The sequence below is a fragment of the Motacilla alba genome, chromosome 3, assembly GCF_015832195.1.
Source record: "Motacilla alba alba isolate MOTALB_02 chromosome 3, Motacilla_alba_V1.0_pri, whole genome shotgun sequence".
Lineage (NCBI taxonomy): Eukaryota > Metazoa > Chordata > Aves > Passeriformes > Motacillidae > Motacilla > Motacilla alba.
The window spans coordinates 9,903,636-9,920,067 of record NC_052018.1 but is presented as its reverse complement, the minus strand read 5'-3'; the positions used below and the strand labels follow the sequence as shown (position 1 = coordinate 9,920,067).

The 16,432-nt window shown below is 38.9% G+C and overlaps 1 protein-coding gene across 1 annotated transcript in view; it reads right to left on the bottom strand.

The window, feature by feature from the left end:
* The window catches only part of LDAH (lipid droplet associated hydrolase), a 112,693-nt gene that overhangs the window by 37,915 nt on the left and 58,346 nt on the right, over window positions 1-16,432 (bottom strand). Inside the window, exon 5 of the mRNA XM_038131293.1 lies at window positions 2,002-2,242. Within this exon, the coding sequence (XP_037987221.1) occupies window positions 2,002-2,242 (241 nt within the window). The remainder of the gene's footprint in view (window positions 1-2,001; window positions 2,243-16,432) is intronic.

The following is a 16,432-nucleotide window of genomic DNA, read 5'->3' as shown; positions in this document are numbered from 1 at the left end:
GCTCAGAAAAGCATCTACCATAAATTCAGAGGCTTCAGCAACTCACAGATGAGCAGTCTCATAAGACACACTCAGTTGTTGTGCTAGATTTAGCAAATTTTTGCTGAATGGTAACATTTTCTATTGTCCTCAAACAATAAAAGAGAAGGTTAACAGGCAATATCCGGATGCTCAAAGATTATTAATCCACGCATGTGGTCCTGAGTCACTGGGCTGTAAAACATCATCAGTTTCCAAAGATGCAAACCAAAGGGGAATTCTGCTTGAGAGAGATGCTATCACAAGCCCAAAAGAACTAGTTGCACCAATAAGGCCTATTTATGCAAGTTTTACAAGACGTTGGCTCCAAGGGGTATTCATTCTGGTAGAATTAATTCAGGCAACAAACTGAACATAGGCAGAGAACACATCCCACAAGTGAAGAGCCTTCAGCCTGGTTTCTTGCCTCAGTTTACCTTACAGCTAGGACACAGGTCAGACACTGGTACACACAGGAAATTACAACAGGCTGACAGGCACACATCATTCACCTGGGGACTAAAGAGCTTGGAGGATCAGCCTCCAACGGCAGAACACAAAATCCGTTCTGTTAAATTATTCCTGCTGCTGCCGTGTGGCCTGGGCCAAACAACACATACAAACAATGGCTGGCCCTGCTTTTTTGGAGGTTAACACCGGCCAAGGACCATTTCCAATACAACCCTGGCTGTGTATAACCTGTATTTTAGAGGTAAAAGTTTATCTGTGGGGGTCAGAGGATTCCTGGCGTGTGGAGATCACAGACCCCCATATACCTTTTTCTGAGACAAAACTATCAAAGGAAGACATTTGAACACCTCATGTAGGTATGACTGCATGCTTGCTTACTCCTTGGTCACCCCAAAACTGTCATCAATTAATGAGAACTCAAGCAACAAACTATAGGAGTTCAATGAGAAATGTGTATTATCAACCAGGAGCCTGCTTTTGTCAGGCACAGGGCACTGCAAGGGAGTGACTGTCATTATGTCCAGTCTGTACAACAAAAGTGGGGCTGTCCAGGCTGGCAACACAAACCCATCCTGCTTTTGGTCTGTGTAGAGTCCTGCAGGGAGCCTCCCACATAGAGCCATAGACCCATGAAAAGAAACAGCCCCTCACTGCAATCCCAGTTACTCTGGCACATCTGTTTGGATGATTAGTAAGTAAAATTTAACTGATAGAAGACAGAGCCCAACTGGAAATGTAGGAATGTGTTTTTACTACTATTAATGCAATCAAAACTTCCTTCTTGCTATTATTACTGTGTTAGCATGTCAATTCCATTCCAAATTGTTTTAAACTGTTAACTTACCAAAATACCTGGAGTATAGCACAATTCACATTCTGGTTTTCATTCTAAACTTAACATAATATATCTGAAATTATTCTGCTTCTTAAAGTTGTTTCTCTTGCTAGAATGTGCAAAATATATGTACAATATGCACTGGAGGAGTGTTAATCTTTCTCTTTATGCCCAAAAAAGTGCTGAAATTCAGTGCATAAAGTGTCTTTGTAGGCTGAAGGTCCTTTTCTGAATTTACCAATACTCCAATTCAGATGACAGAGTCTATATAGCTGGCTAAAACAGCTTAGTAAAAACAGATGCAAAGAACTTTTTGTGAAACTGATTACTGATTTACATTCACCATCCAATATGAATGAAATGTAAAAAGTAAGCAGACGTAAGTCACATGAAGTAGATTGTAAGAGAGTGTTTTAATCACATGAGAAATCGCATCAGTAGTACAGGTCAGTTTGCTTAAGAAATATATATTCTTTGTGAAAATATTTTGTTATTTTGCCTTTAAGATTTTTTTTTAAATTTACCCATATGAGCCTTTCCTGTACCCATGGCCTTAATTTTAGAAAAGATCAGATCTGTTATTCCTCAAAACTCATGCTTTAATATTAAAAAACTAAATCAACATTTACTAAATGAGAAAAATACAGAAGATGGTTTAACACAGAAAAGGTGCTTACCAATGCAGTCGACACTGAAGAGGTTTATGGAGGTTGTTATTGAAGACTCATCACAGGTCTTCATCCCCCGCAGTGCAAACCTCACCAGGGAGGCCTTGACTCCCTCGGGAAGGAAGGACAGCAGGTACACGGGCATGTACAGAGCGTAGCGGAGCTTGCAGAGCAGGGGGGTCATGAGCTTGCCCTGCGGGGACTGAGCCATGCGCTCGATGGTCGGGAACAGCAGCACGGAGCGCAGGACCTGTCAGGGCAGAGAAGCCTCTGTCAGCAAGGGCGCAGCAGCACAGCCCAGCCTGCAGCCCCACGCTGCAAACGAGTCTCCACGAGACAGCGCTTCCAGGCACATCGCCCCAAAGGCTGTGTAATGTGCCCAGATTCAGTTCTTTAAAACATGAAGCAAACAAGTCCACGGTTACAAAATTATGTTTTATGATAAGAAACTCAAGAGGCGAGTGGCCTTTTGGAAGCACCAGCAGGAGTAACCCCAGCAGAGGGCAGCAGGCAGGAGCCCTCCGCTCAGTCCCAGCGGGCTTTTATGTCAGGAAAAGTACACAGCTTTTCATGTCGCCTGGTAAACCACTTTCTCCAAGTAAACCAACCAAAGAAATTGAAAAATGTCATCTGCTGTGATGGTTACTTTAAAAACTGACAACACACAGGGTTTTCAATTTGCAGCTCAATACAGGTAAACTGGGTCAGAACAAGAAGCATACAGCCTCTTCACCGCAGTGGGTATACGGGCATAAAACATTGCTTTTTATATCTTATAATGAAATAGACATTCTGAAGGTGGTAATTAGTTTATGTTATAATAAAACACTATATCCTTAAAATACAAAGAAATTATTAAAATCTAATTAATTAAAACACCCACCCATACTAATCAAAAGTGAGTTAATACATTTACTCATAGTTATATTTCAATGCTAACATCAAGCAAATATTCTAAAAGAATAACTGCAATTTTTTCTGGAAGTAAAAATATATTGCAATAACTCATACAGGAATAACCCTCAAAGAGATACAGCCCTACCTAACAGAAGTATCAACAAAAAAAAGTAAGAGAGGATCTGGATGATGCACTGGTAGATAATAAGGTATAAACAGCTGGGATTTCTTGGTGATTCAGTATCAGTAAATGTAGTCACATATGTCTGCTTAGTGCACATCATTCTACATGTTGTGCAAATTAGATTATTATTTTTGTAAAATATCTTTTATGACAATTTTCTTTACTCCCAGATGAGACGCGGCTGATGTATGCCACTACACCTGTGTGCAGCACTCCTGGTCCCAGCAGCCCTCCAGTGGAAGGCAGGGAATGCCACCAAGAGATGCTTCACAATCTGGGCATTGTAACAGAACAAACTGCAAAAATTCAGGAAATATAACAGTATCACAGAATCCTTTCGGTTGGAGAAAGTCTTTTAAGATCACTGAGTCCAACTGTTAGCCTAGCACTGCCACATACACAAATAAACCATGTTCCCAAGTGCCACATCTATACACCATTTAAACACCTCCAGGGATGGTGAATAAAACACTTCTCTTGGGCAGCCTATTAAGTGCTTGGCAACCCTTTCCGTGAAGGAATTTTTCCTAATATCCAATCTAAACCTCCCCTGGCACAACTTCAAGACTTTTCCTCTTGTCTTATCACTTGTTCCTTGGAAGAAGAGACTGTTCCCCACCTGGCTACAGCCCTCCTACAGGTAGCTGCAGATCAATGTGGTACCCCTGAAACTCCTTTTCTCCACTCACCTCCCTCAGCCATTCCTCATCAGACTTGTGCTCCAGAGCCCTTCCCAGCTCTCCTGTCCTTCTCTGGACACACTCCAGCACCTCAATGTCTTTCCTGTCATGAGGGGCCCAAAACTGACCTCAGCACTCGAGGCATGGCCTCAGCATTGCCCAGTACAAGGTGACAATCACTGCCCTTGTCCTGCTGGTCACTGATAACTGCGTGTCTGTGCTGGGTAGCAGGTCACTAACCATTTTCCTTCAGATTATGGGGGCTTCATTCTGCTCACTGTTCATGTCTGGATACTCAAGAGAACAAATGGTCAGAGTCAGGTATTGATCTGCTGGCTCTTCCTGTTTCTTCCCTCATCATTCCCTGCAGCTGGAAGGACAGAGAATACTATCTGAGCTTTTGATTCCTTAACCAGATGCTCCAAGGCCCTGAAGTCTCTCTTAACTGTCCTTGGGCTGCTTGTTGCAATTTCATTGCTGTCTACCTGAAGAATCAATAATGGATAATAGTCCAAAGGCAGTACCAGGATGGGAAGATGGAAAGATGGGAAGCGTTCTCTTCACATCTTTAACCTGGCTCAGGGAGGCAGCAGGCTTCTTTAAGAAGTGGGTCTGTTTCCTTGAGAAGGAGTCTCCTTTGAAAATAACTTGTCTTTTTTTTTTTTTTCATGGTAGCAGTTTTTACGGAAGCAGGTTGTAGACTGACAACCTCAGCAACACCTTCAAGCCAGGTGAACCATTGTTCTGGTTTCTGTTCTTGCAGAGCCTCACAACTGTCACTCCGGGGCACCTGGAGAGGTGGAGAAGTCCCAGAGGAGACACACCGGCTGTACCAGGCAGGAACTTGTCACCACTGCCCCCTGTCTCTTAAGTCACTGTGTTCAGCCAGACAGAGAGAGGGCAGGGAAACCTGTGTGTCATGCATCCATCATCAGAAACTGTACTTCTTACACAATTTTAAAAGCAGAATTTGAAAGAGCTATTTATATAAAAATACAGAACTATTTTAATAAATCTATCTGCTTTCCAGCTGATACTACTTTGGTTTGAGACAAAGAAAAATACCTTTTCAGGGAAATCAATCCTGGGCCTCTTTTTATTAAAGGCAACCTGCAGCTGAAGTATAGGAATGCAAAACTTTTACTAAATTACATGGTAGTTTTGTGATATTTCAGCTAGGAGCTGAACCCAAACTGTTGTGATCTAAAGCAGATTTGACCTGTGTTCCCAGGCACACTTTAATCCTTTGACATTGCAGTTTATAGATATAGGATTAGTTGCTTGGATGGCTGTACTAACCACGGAGAAAGCTTCTAAACCTTGGCAGAAAAAGGAGAAACCAAGAAAGCTGTTACCCCGTCCTGTACATTCCTGCATTTTGTAATGACCCGCAAATTTAAAAGATGGAGTATAATTTCATTTAATTTATTTTTTAAACCTTTTGCAGACATTAACAGAGACATGTAAAATTCATATTTTTCAAACATTTATCCACTATTTCTTAATTTACTGCTGAACTCCCAAGCCATGATCTTGAAATGTGCATTTGGCTGCAGAATTGCTTAAAAGATTTAGTTCAACTTCATTGCAACAGAAGTGTAGATAAGAGATTTAACCCATTTTGTTATAATGACACATAATGATAAAAAAGCATGTCATATTTGTGTCTTGAAATAAATGAAGAAGAAATATTCAGGTAAAATTAAGGAAATTAATAATATTCAAATTCTCACCGTCAGTTAATAATTTTTGGTTTTTTTACTTTTTAAAAGCCTGAAATTTATCTATACACAGTTTACACTAGCTGAAATCAGGCAGATGGCACAGAATTATATTCAAGTTAAAATTTTCAGAATTATTATAAAACCAATTATTCTGAAAATGGAGGACACTGCCTATCAAAAGCACCACGTATTGTCACAACTATGAATGACATAAATACCATTAAATAATGTGAAGGTTAATGATCCCCTTATTTATGATAACCCTCCTCATAATTCATTTAAGTTTCTTGAGATAACCATCAGTCAAAATACAAAGAGTATTACAAATATTTATTTCTATAATAAAAATATAGCATATCCATACATATATATCTAAGTTTAGATATAATGCAAATATTAACAATATTTGAGAGTAGCATTCAGAGTCACCTAGTTTAAACTACCCCCAATTCAAAGTCCAGTAATATTTATCTGTTAAGCACATGGAAAGGCAGAGAGCTGAGCAAGAGGAGACTCTGTAAACAGACTCAAATGGATCCAGGGACTACAGAAAGTTGGCTGGTGATTTGACTGAAGGCAAACACACCTCGTGTCCAGGAGTTGCTGAGGGCTGTACCACCTATCCTTGACTCTGCTTTGGTCAACCCACTTAAAACAGTACAAGTGCTGTTAAATTATACTGTAATTGTCACTATTGATGAATGTGACAAACAATAGTATTTGCACAACTGGTCAATTTATTTGCCAGTTATTCACTTATCATGCCATTGAACTGCAAGATTTCAACACTCAGGATAGCACTTAAACTAAAGTTCACTATTCAAGACATAGATGCTCTTCTGGTTAGTCACCAAGGCAGCTGCTTCTATTTCATCATTCATTTTTAACTCTACCTAATTTCACAGGGCTCAAACCCCAAATGGTTCAAGGGCCTACAATCTGATGCAGTGTCTCAGAAGTTCCCCATTTTGCTAAGAACCAAAAGCTAACATTACCTGCAAACTCTTCACATAACTCATGTGGGTGCCAAGGCAGCTCCTACTCCCTCGTCTAGCAGTGTGTATATATCACAGAGAGAATGAAATGGTGCATGGCCTGAGCATGCATCCAGAGAACAAACCAGCCCAGAATGTTCTGCTCATGATTCTTTCAACACACACCACAGGAGGAAGGCGTGGGGACTTCGGGAGTTTCTCTTTTGACACTGTTTATATATTTCTGTATCTAGAGCAATCAGTCCATTAACTTCAGGAATGTATGACCTGCACAGTAAATTTTAGAACACAGAGAGAAGAGAAACTACTTATTTTACAGGAAAAGTGAGCTCTTAAAACAAGGAATATTAAATACCCATTCCGTAACAGCATGGTATTCACCAAGGTGCTTTGTTTAGGAAGGATCGTCAATGAATATGATTCACTTCCCATGATCACTGGTCCATATAAATATTAAAAAATAAAGCAAAGGCTTTTAGCAAGATTCTACACATACATTCCTGTACATCCAGGCTTTCAATCAAGCTTTTATCTAAATCTATCCAAAGCAAGATGACAAAATGACAACGGAGTACCTTCACAGCTTCACTGCATAAGGGTTATGCCCAAACTTGGGTTTGGATTTGCAGTAAAAGTTGCAAGTTGTTTTGTTTTGATTAAAATGAGAACACAGCACAAAAACCCCAAACCATTACATTTACAATAAGTTGCTGTTTAACACTGCACAATTTAATAGTCTCAACCACACCAGCAAAGGATTTTTGGAAAATGTTTAAATGGTTTCCTTATAAAAACACTACAAGTATGCAAATTGGATAAAGATAAAAACACCCCCACAGTAATATTTTCCACTAGTGCCTTCTTCTGAATGAGTTGAAATATATTCTTCAGCTACAATTTGAAGTTTGAGTGGGTAATACTACTTCTTTAAGGGACTGGTAAATGACAGTGCTGAGAATGAAAAATCATGCTTAAAAACTGGACGCCACTTACAACCAGTACTCAAAGAAGTGACTCAATTTTCACAGCAGTTAAGTCCTTCAATGCCAACAACAGGAGGTCAAATGCTTTTTAAATCAGCCAGTTTTGATTAAACAAGAAATGCTGTTTGCAGACTCAGGCCCTCAGGTCTGTGCCTTCTGAGCTCACACAGCCAGGGCCTGGAGATGGCTGTCACACCATACCACCTGCTCTTAATACAGACAGACATTCTGCTAATAGAAATAAAATAGGAGAGAAAAATAGTCAGGATGTGAAAAGGCAGACACTGACCAACAGAAAAGAGCAAGAGCCATTTCAAAGATTTTTTTTCAGAGGAGGCTCCAAGTAGGTGAATACACTAATTACAGCCATGTTTTCTCAGTCCTGTCCCTTGGCTCTCAATGAACAGACAATCCCTGCACATGACACATCACAGATATGGTCAGAAATCTCTATCAGAGCCATAAAATAAAAAGACTGGTCCGCTGAAGAAAAGACCAGAAAGTGAAACTTCCTCAGAAATAAATCACTGCTTCACTCTGCTTTAATGACAGAAGCAGTGGCTGCTGGAGGCTCTCACTGGCTTTTGAGAAGGGAGGTTTTTGGAAAGCACTTGCTCCGGCTGCATAACCTGTTCTTGATCACCAGGATGGCAGAAATGGTTAATACAATAACCACCATCAAAAAGATCACAAGGTTCAGATCCCACACCAGTTATGCATTTCAGACCCCAAAGGGAACTGAAGACTTCAAATCAGGGGCAGAAGGAAGGAAACAATCCATGATGTGTTACATCAGAGTCACTGCACCAGCCAGTGCTCAGTAATGGAGCGCCCAAGCATGGCGCTGCACCCACATAGCCAGCTCTGAAAACAAGTGAGGAAATTTAATTTAAAATTTCTTCAAAACCTTTCAAAAACCAAGAGCTGCTTCTCTGTCAAAAGCAGCACTTCTTTTGATCTATATTAGGTCACCCCATGTATTAGTTTGTTATTCCCCTCTTGTGTTGGCAGAAGAAAAGCTATTTTCTGTCAGGTGAAACCCAGTAAATTTCTCAAAGATAACATAATGATGCACTTAACGGTAATCTACGGTCTACCCTTGACACAGAATGCCACATTAATCACATAATTTCTTCTACTCAGTATGCAGAAACCTGCAGGCAAAACAACAAGGATCAGGGAAGTATTCTGTGCTTTATTGCCACAGCTGTGCCGAGCAGATTTCCAAGAAAACGCATAGGATAAACCAGACAGTGCTGGCTTGGGCTGTCCTCTCCCCACAGCAGGACTTGCTGGGCTTGCCCTTCACTTTGCTCACTCATTAATGTAATACATAAAAAATAGAGTTCTACTTTAAAATCTTCAATAATTTCTTCTTCATCTGTTTAAGATGTCATTTGGTTTTTGTACCAGTGAACTCTGTCACAGCTCAAGATCAACAAATCCACAGAATTTCATGCCAGCAAAAGAGCTAAAGAATGGACACAAATGACAAAACACTTTTTTTTCTCCTGGTGTGAAGTCAAACAAACTGTATGAATTTTCTTCTACTTTACCCTACGGATCTCCTGTAATTCTAAACAAACGTTTGGCATATTAAAGAGGTAACAAAACAAGTATCTCAAACACAGTTAACAGTTAAAGATACATTGCAAAAGCAGGAATACTTTAAATAACTGTATGGTAAATTACAATTCTCTGCTCTAATGAAAGATTACTCTTCTGGGTAACTTAACTGTTTCTGTAAAAGAAAATGGTAAAAAATTGTAAATAACCAACACTTTGTAGGAAAGTTTGTATTTTTTGTTACAATTAATGTCATGGTGGCTTAGTTCACTGGTGGCTGCTTAGCAGAAGAGAATCTTCTGTTAGTATCTTCTAGGGAGCCTCCCAACATACAGGATCTATAGAACAGGGCAGAGGTATGTGCACTTGATTTCAAAGTTTCATTTAAAATTTTCTACATTTCCTGTTTCTTAGTGCCCAAATTTTCCCTTTGTGTCCCGGCATCAGATGCATTCTATTTTTTTCTATTTCTTTCTTTTCAGACTTCTAATTTAATTAAATAAATTCTGTGAGATTAAGTGACAGAAGCAAAGATTTTTATATTTTCTACAAAAAGTCTTCTTCTATGAGGAACATTTCATGTTCCCTGAAGAGCTGAATTTGTTTTCCAAACAAATGCACAGTTAGTATACGCAACTCTGTGAACATGCTGGTAAAACTAAGTAACACTCGTAAATTTTCTAAGGGTCTGAAGGAAAACAGACTCCCTAAGAAAAACAGACTTTTTGAGTGTCACCAACAGCATGTTTGTCAGCTCAACTTCACTAAGGGTATTTGAATTTTCATAGCTTAAGAACAAACTGAATCAACGATCCAGGACTGATCACAGGACCTTCTGGTAGAATTCCCATAGGCATACTGAGGATCCAGCTAGGGATTGAGTTCTTGAAGGGAATCAACACATGCAGGGCTGTGGAAGGCACATGGAGGATGCACAGACACACAGGCAGAAATTCTCTCACAGTGTCTGAAGAAATTAGTGTTTGGCAGAACTACCTGATGCCATCTTTAAACATACAATGACCCAGTTAGTGTTTTCATGTAGGCGAGAGCACGGCAGTGTAAATGCAACAGGACAGCAGCAGAGAGCAATGATCCTAAGGATGAACATGATTTACAAGGTCAGGATGCCATTTTCTTTTTACGTAGACACCTATGCACCCAAACAATTGCGCCAAAGATATAAAACGTGAGTATGTAAAATCAAATGAACTTTTAAAGACTGAGCATAAAAGCATGCAAGTAGTCCACAGATCCATTTCCCATATAAATTTTGTATTGAATTTTGCTTGACAACTTCAGTGCCTTTACCTCTAAAGCATTAGGCCTTGGCATCGCCTTGGGCATGTGCCAAGTCCAACACATGCACACACACATGTGTGCATACCCAGGTACATGCTTCTAATTCTTCCCGGAATAAATACAGCAATACCTAGAGATCCCCATCCAGCACTCTGGTTACATGAATATTAATGACATCTTACACTAAAAGAGCAAATTCATAAACACAGTAAAGCATGCATACATGCACAGAGCTGAGCTGTGCCAGAAGAGCAGTATGACAAACAGCTCTCTTTGTCAGTACAGCAATAACCTGAGCTTTATCAGAGCAGAGGCACTCATTCTTGACTAGACAGCATGGTTTTTTTCCCCTTGTATATCTTCTGTAAATAGAAAGAAGTGAAACAAGTACAAAAAATTTTATCTCCTAACATGTGATAAAACCCATCTTTTCCAGTCTGCACCATAACCTCAGTACTGGTAAGTGGAACCACGCTACGGCCTGGGCTCCAGGACCAACACCTTTTAGTATGTTCTCTGGCAGGATTCTGGCCGAAGCCAGCTGGACATCTGGGCACAGGTTAGAAAACAGTGTAGACCAGGGATTCTTCTAAATACAGAATGCCTGTGAAGCAATCAAGTTTGGGTCTCAGAATATTCATGCCTGGAATCGAAGCTGTGTTCTGCCACTTACTGTATCAGGAGCCACAGGGTGGGCCCTGTGTTTTATACAAAAAAAGAATTTAAATACAATTCTTAGCATATTTACCTCAATCAATCAGAAATACCTTGACCTTTTCAAGGATATTTAATAATTGGTTTTGTCTACATGAGATTTTAAACACACTTCACAAGTATAAAAAAGATCACCCCTCTGTTACCAAGGGATCATTCATCAGATGCTCAGCAAGAAAAGAACGGCCCGTGACTAATTCTGTATGTGTTTACAAACACAGATATTAAAGGTATCTGCTGAAATTGCACCATGAAATGGTGGGAAAATAACTGAGAATAAACCTTTGCCCTTTCAGAGTCCATCCTGGTTCAGTGTTACCCAAGCTCACTACTGGTTCTAAACTGAGGTGCCGGAGATAGGAGTTAAATCACCCAAGACTCCCAACTGAAGTCTGTCATGGACAGATCCTCAAAAAATATCAAGTGATCTAAAACCACTTTCTAGTATAATTATCTGCTTCCCACTAATTACAGAGGATCTACAACTTCTAACTAGGAGCTTCATCATATAGAACAAAATGAGATCCCTCCTGTAGGGAGAAGCAGCAGGGCACACTCCTAAACAATATTTTGAGGGAAACAAAATACTACCATGAAGCAGTATCTGAGCAAGTGTTCTCTAAAGAGGCCTATCCACAGCAGTGTATGACCTCTAGCACTGAAAACACTGTAAATACACTGGTGCCCCTTAACATAGTAATGTAAGAAGACCAGAATGTATTACTTACTTTTGTAAAAACTGAAAATATGCAGTAATTCTGATATCAGGTGAATGTCTGAAGATTTGATCTTCAAATTGCAGATAGGCAGTATAAGACAAGAAGCTAGAGGTATTTCATACTGACTGGCACTACGTCTTTTCTAGCTAGACTGCAGTTTCCATGGTCATGGTGCTTCAGTACATGCCAAACCACCTTTCTGAGACCCAACTTGGGTGTCTGTTTCATGATGTTTACAGTAATTTTCTTAAGCAGAAGTTCAGAAAATACCTGTCCACCAACAAAAGCCCCAAAACAACACCCATCTTCACCCCACTCCTGAACTGGAAAGCAGTGGTATAATAATGAGGTTAAGTTAAATTTGGTATTTTAATTATTCAGCTCACAGAACAAACTCAGAAGCTACTAGTATTTTTAGATATGCTAAGTAAAAATAATCTAAAGCATGAATGAGTAGCAAAAATCCTGGCAAGTAATACAGTGGGTAAAGACATGTGGGAGATACGAGTTTGCAATATGATAAGGTGCAGAAAGCAAATGAGAGGGAAGCTCTGCAATTTCACGTTAGACACAGTGAGGAAACACATCACAAATGCCAGAGGAAGCTCTGCCTCTAGGAGATAATGCAGATTGCATCCTGTGCTCTACATCCTAAATGGAAAGATTTCAACCAAGAGTGAGCCACAAATACTGCCTAAAATTAACAAGGGGCTTGGATGATAAAATTTCTGGAAGAAGTTATATATAGAGAAAAAAACCCATGAATTGTATGGAAAAATGGGAGCAAAAAGGTAATGGGGTGGAGAATCATACCTACACAAAATTTTAAGGGCTATAAATGTAAAGAATACTCAGTAACATTCTGGGTGGAACAAGTGACAAAAGTAAATGTGATGGAAAGAAATGAAAAATCTAAAATGCTAAAGCAGGTATCAGGAGTTTGTATTGACACAAATTTTTATGCTGCATCAAGGTATAGTGTCCCAGCTGTTGAACTGTTACCAGCAGGAATGGTGCAAGAAAGAGAAATGCCCCCTTACATGGATGTACAGACAGCCTGGACTTCCCAAACCAGAACATTGTGTCAAGGAGCTGTAAAAAACTAGTTAACATAAAGCCTGATGATGTTACTTCTATATTCAACTTTTCTCATGCAAGTACATTGTCCTGGGACTGCATATTACAGAGGTTGACTAAATTAATGATGAAAAGCAAATGTGTTCACTTAAAAAGTGAGGGTTTTCCCCCCTCTACTCCTTCTTTCGTGTAAATGTTTAACACATTCAAAATTGAAAATGTATTTATGTTTCAGTTATACAGCAAGCTGGCAGAATGTCTGCAGAGTGGTTATGCTTAGGAAAAAAATATATCCTTTCAGGAAGAGAAAACCAATCATATATTATTCCTAAAGCTTTCACCCTTCTGAAAAAAAAAATCAGAAAAAAAGTGAAGAGAACATCATGGAAAAAAAAAATACTTATATTTCAAAGTATTCTGTTAATAAGATGAACTTTTCAACACTCCAGCACAAAACTGATCATTAAACCCAGTTTACTACCATTCTGTATTTCCTTCCCATCAAGCTGTAAGAAATCCTCCAGCACCCAATGACATATTTTATGATGCTCTGGAAAAAGATCCAAACCCCAAAACTGATGATACAGCACAGGATGCGAAGATGGCAGACTCACAACACTATCACTCTCATGGGCCCCCTTTTCTAATATGGAACTCATTTAATTAAAATATTTTTAAAAGCCCAGGAAAGGATTTTTTTCAGCCTAGAGAAAATGCTACTGAAACAAAACACAGAGATCAGTGTTGATGGAGAATTCCTTTGTGATTTCAAATACTCAATAATACTCAATGAATTTTACTGTGAGCATGTAAACAAGGTTTACAGTGTTACAGGGAACACTGCATATGCTCTCTACCTGTGGTTATTTTTTATTGCTTCCAAGGAAGGCAGATGAGGGCATCATCTGATGATGAGGGCACAGAAGCTGTGCTTAACATCAGGACAAAAAATATTTGGTGGCCCATGGAAAAGTCCATAAACAGCTTAGGTATTATAATAATAATAATTAAATTTCATATTATATATATATATATACACAATATCTACATGGTGCAAATCTACAGCCACCATAACAGATGTACTCTCTTAGCTTTCTTTACAGTCCTTTCCACTAACTACTCACATCCTAAGCTCAGGCTGGCTGTGTGACAAGGGCTGTTTCCTGTCCAAGTGCTGTTTTCCATTTACCTCTGATGTCAAGGATGTCTCTGCCTCTTGGTATCTGATGCACTCTCCTTCTTTCAGAATTAACTTTATGTCTTTATAGTTAAAATTACTTATAGCATACTCTAATAGATTGGGATATTCAATTCAGCCTGAGGAGGAGACCATTCTTGTTTCTGTTTCATCACAGGTACAGCCCATACAGACCCCTCTCACCTCTAAAAAACTTCATCACTATTATTGACCTTAAGGGAGGTGGTCAACTTAGACAGGTCTACATCATCCTGATTTATAAAAGAGAGAACTCCAGAGACTACAACAGGCTGGCTTCAGGACAACACAAATTCATATAACCACATACCCCATGGTTTTAGCTATGCCTATCTGGACCTATGCATGAAGTATCAGCTCTTCAGGAAACAGTGTATGTAGATATATACTTTCTGGAAGGTTTCTCTAAGAAATAACATACATATAAATCTTCCTGAAAACCTCAGAAATGTGTTGTTTCCAAACATTATGATAGCATTAACTTCCTTCAAGATACAAGGTAATGAAAGATACAGGGCACACTGAGACTCATCTTGTGAAACTGGGCATTGAGGCTTTGCAGGGCAGCCAGGACAAGGGAAGAGACTTGAATTCTGACTTCATGTTTCAGAAGGCTGATTTATTATGTTATAATATATATTATATTAAAATTGTTAAATTAAAACTATACAAAAAGAATTAAAAAAAGAAATCATCAAAAGACAAAAGAAAAATAAAATAAAATAGCATAACAAAATCTTGTAACTAACCAAAACAATCCAGACAGCTGGACTGTGATTGGCCATTAATTAAAAACAACTACATGAGACCAATCACAGATCCACCTATTACATTCCACAACAACAAACAGTCATTGTTTACATTTTGTTCCTGAGGTTTTTTGGTATCTTCCTTTTAAAGTGGTAAAATGTAATATAATGGATCATAACAAACGGAATTTTTATGTTATTTAACTTATTTTTTCTTATATTCACTATATTCAGTATTATCATATAAATGATACCTTCTTCAACATCTGAATCTGACCAAGTATTTTAAAATTTATATAGTCCACACAATTTTTCAAATGGATTAAAACTTTTGCTTATTTTTTTTAATATTTTCTTTCAGCTTCTACCTGATGCTATATATAGCAGGTAAAATTTGCATCTGTTTAAAATACTCTGCAGTGATCACACGGTTTTTCCATGTCCTGGCACCTTTTTTATTTAACATACATTATCCAATTTTATTTGGAGTACACCTATAAGACCCCAAGCCTCTAGTGCTTCCTGGCAGTTCCACTTGGATGGAAACAAAATTCAAGGACCAGCACTTTTGTTAATGTATTTGTATTTCAAACCATGATCTCCAGTGTAATGACAAATACAGTGCTGGGTACAATGATTACATCCTTAGGTATGTGGATCTGAGCGTCATTTGCACCAAGGTGAGGTGTGATTAAATTTATGTCTACTTTAAGGCCACTTTCCACTGACATAGCATAAATTTGATTCTGAGCCTTATGGACTGGAGTCCTGCATCCCCACTCATTGGACTCTCCATATGAAGAGTCCTGTTAAAACATGAATCACCATCAGACTCCTACAGTATTAACTTTGTGCTGTATTATTAGGAGAATCCTAGAAGTTGCTCTGCAGAGTTTAATTACAAAAGAACTGGAATGGGACAAAGGTAACTGAGGAAACAAACGCCAAGTGAGAGGCATGGAAATCTCAGCAGTATCCAGCTACAGCTGCTGAGAGTAAGACATCACCTTTGACAACAGTGATCATAAGCACAATAACCAAAAAGAAGAGCCCTAATGAGACTGTGCCCAATGTCCCTGTGAGCACTCCTGCTGCTCTGTGATTGTACCTACAGTACAGGTGGGTATGTGATATTGCTCCTGTTGAAACTAGTGGCAAAATGTTCAAAAATTTAATATGTCTTAATTCTGCCCCATGAATAAATTCTGATCAAAGGATTATTTCCCAGATATTAAATGTGACAGCCTACCCTCCATGTAGCTATGACCAGACACAATATTCCCAGCTCCAGAAACCAAGACTCTCTTATCTATTCTTGGATAAACAGATGAAGACCATGGCTGCCATAAAACACTGATCATGGCAGTGAAGACATTAACCTCTTGGATTGATAAGTAAATTGAGACCTTTGACAATTTCCTTTGAAATAAACACACTTCCAGTCACACCTTTCAGCAGGTATCTATATTTTGTGTCTACTTTACTTCCAACGCTGAAACCTGTTTTATAGCAATAGGAGAGGGACTTTCCATACCTCACCTTACAACTGGGTCATGGCACAGGAAAAAACTATCTGTTGCTTCACATTACTTGAAATATTTTCCAGTAAGAAGTACTCCTAGAATTTTTCCAGC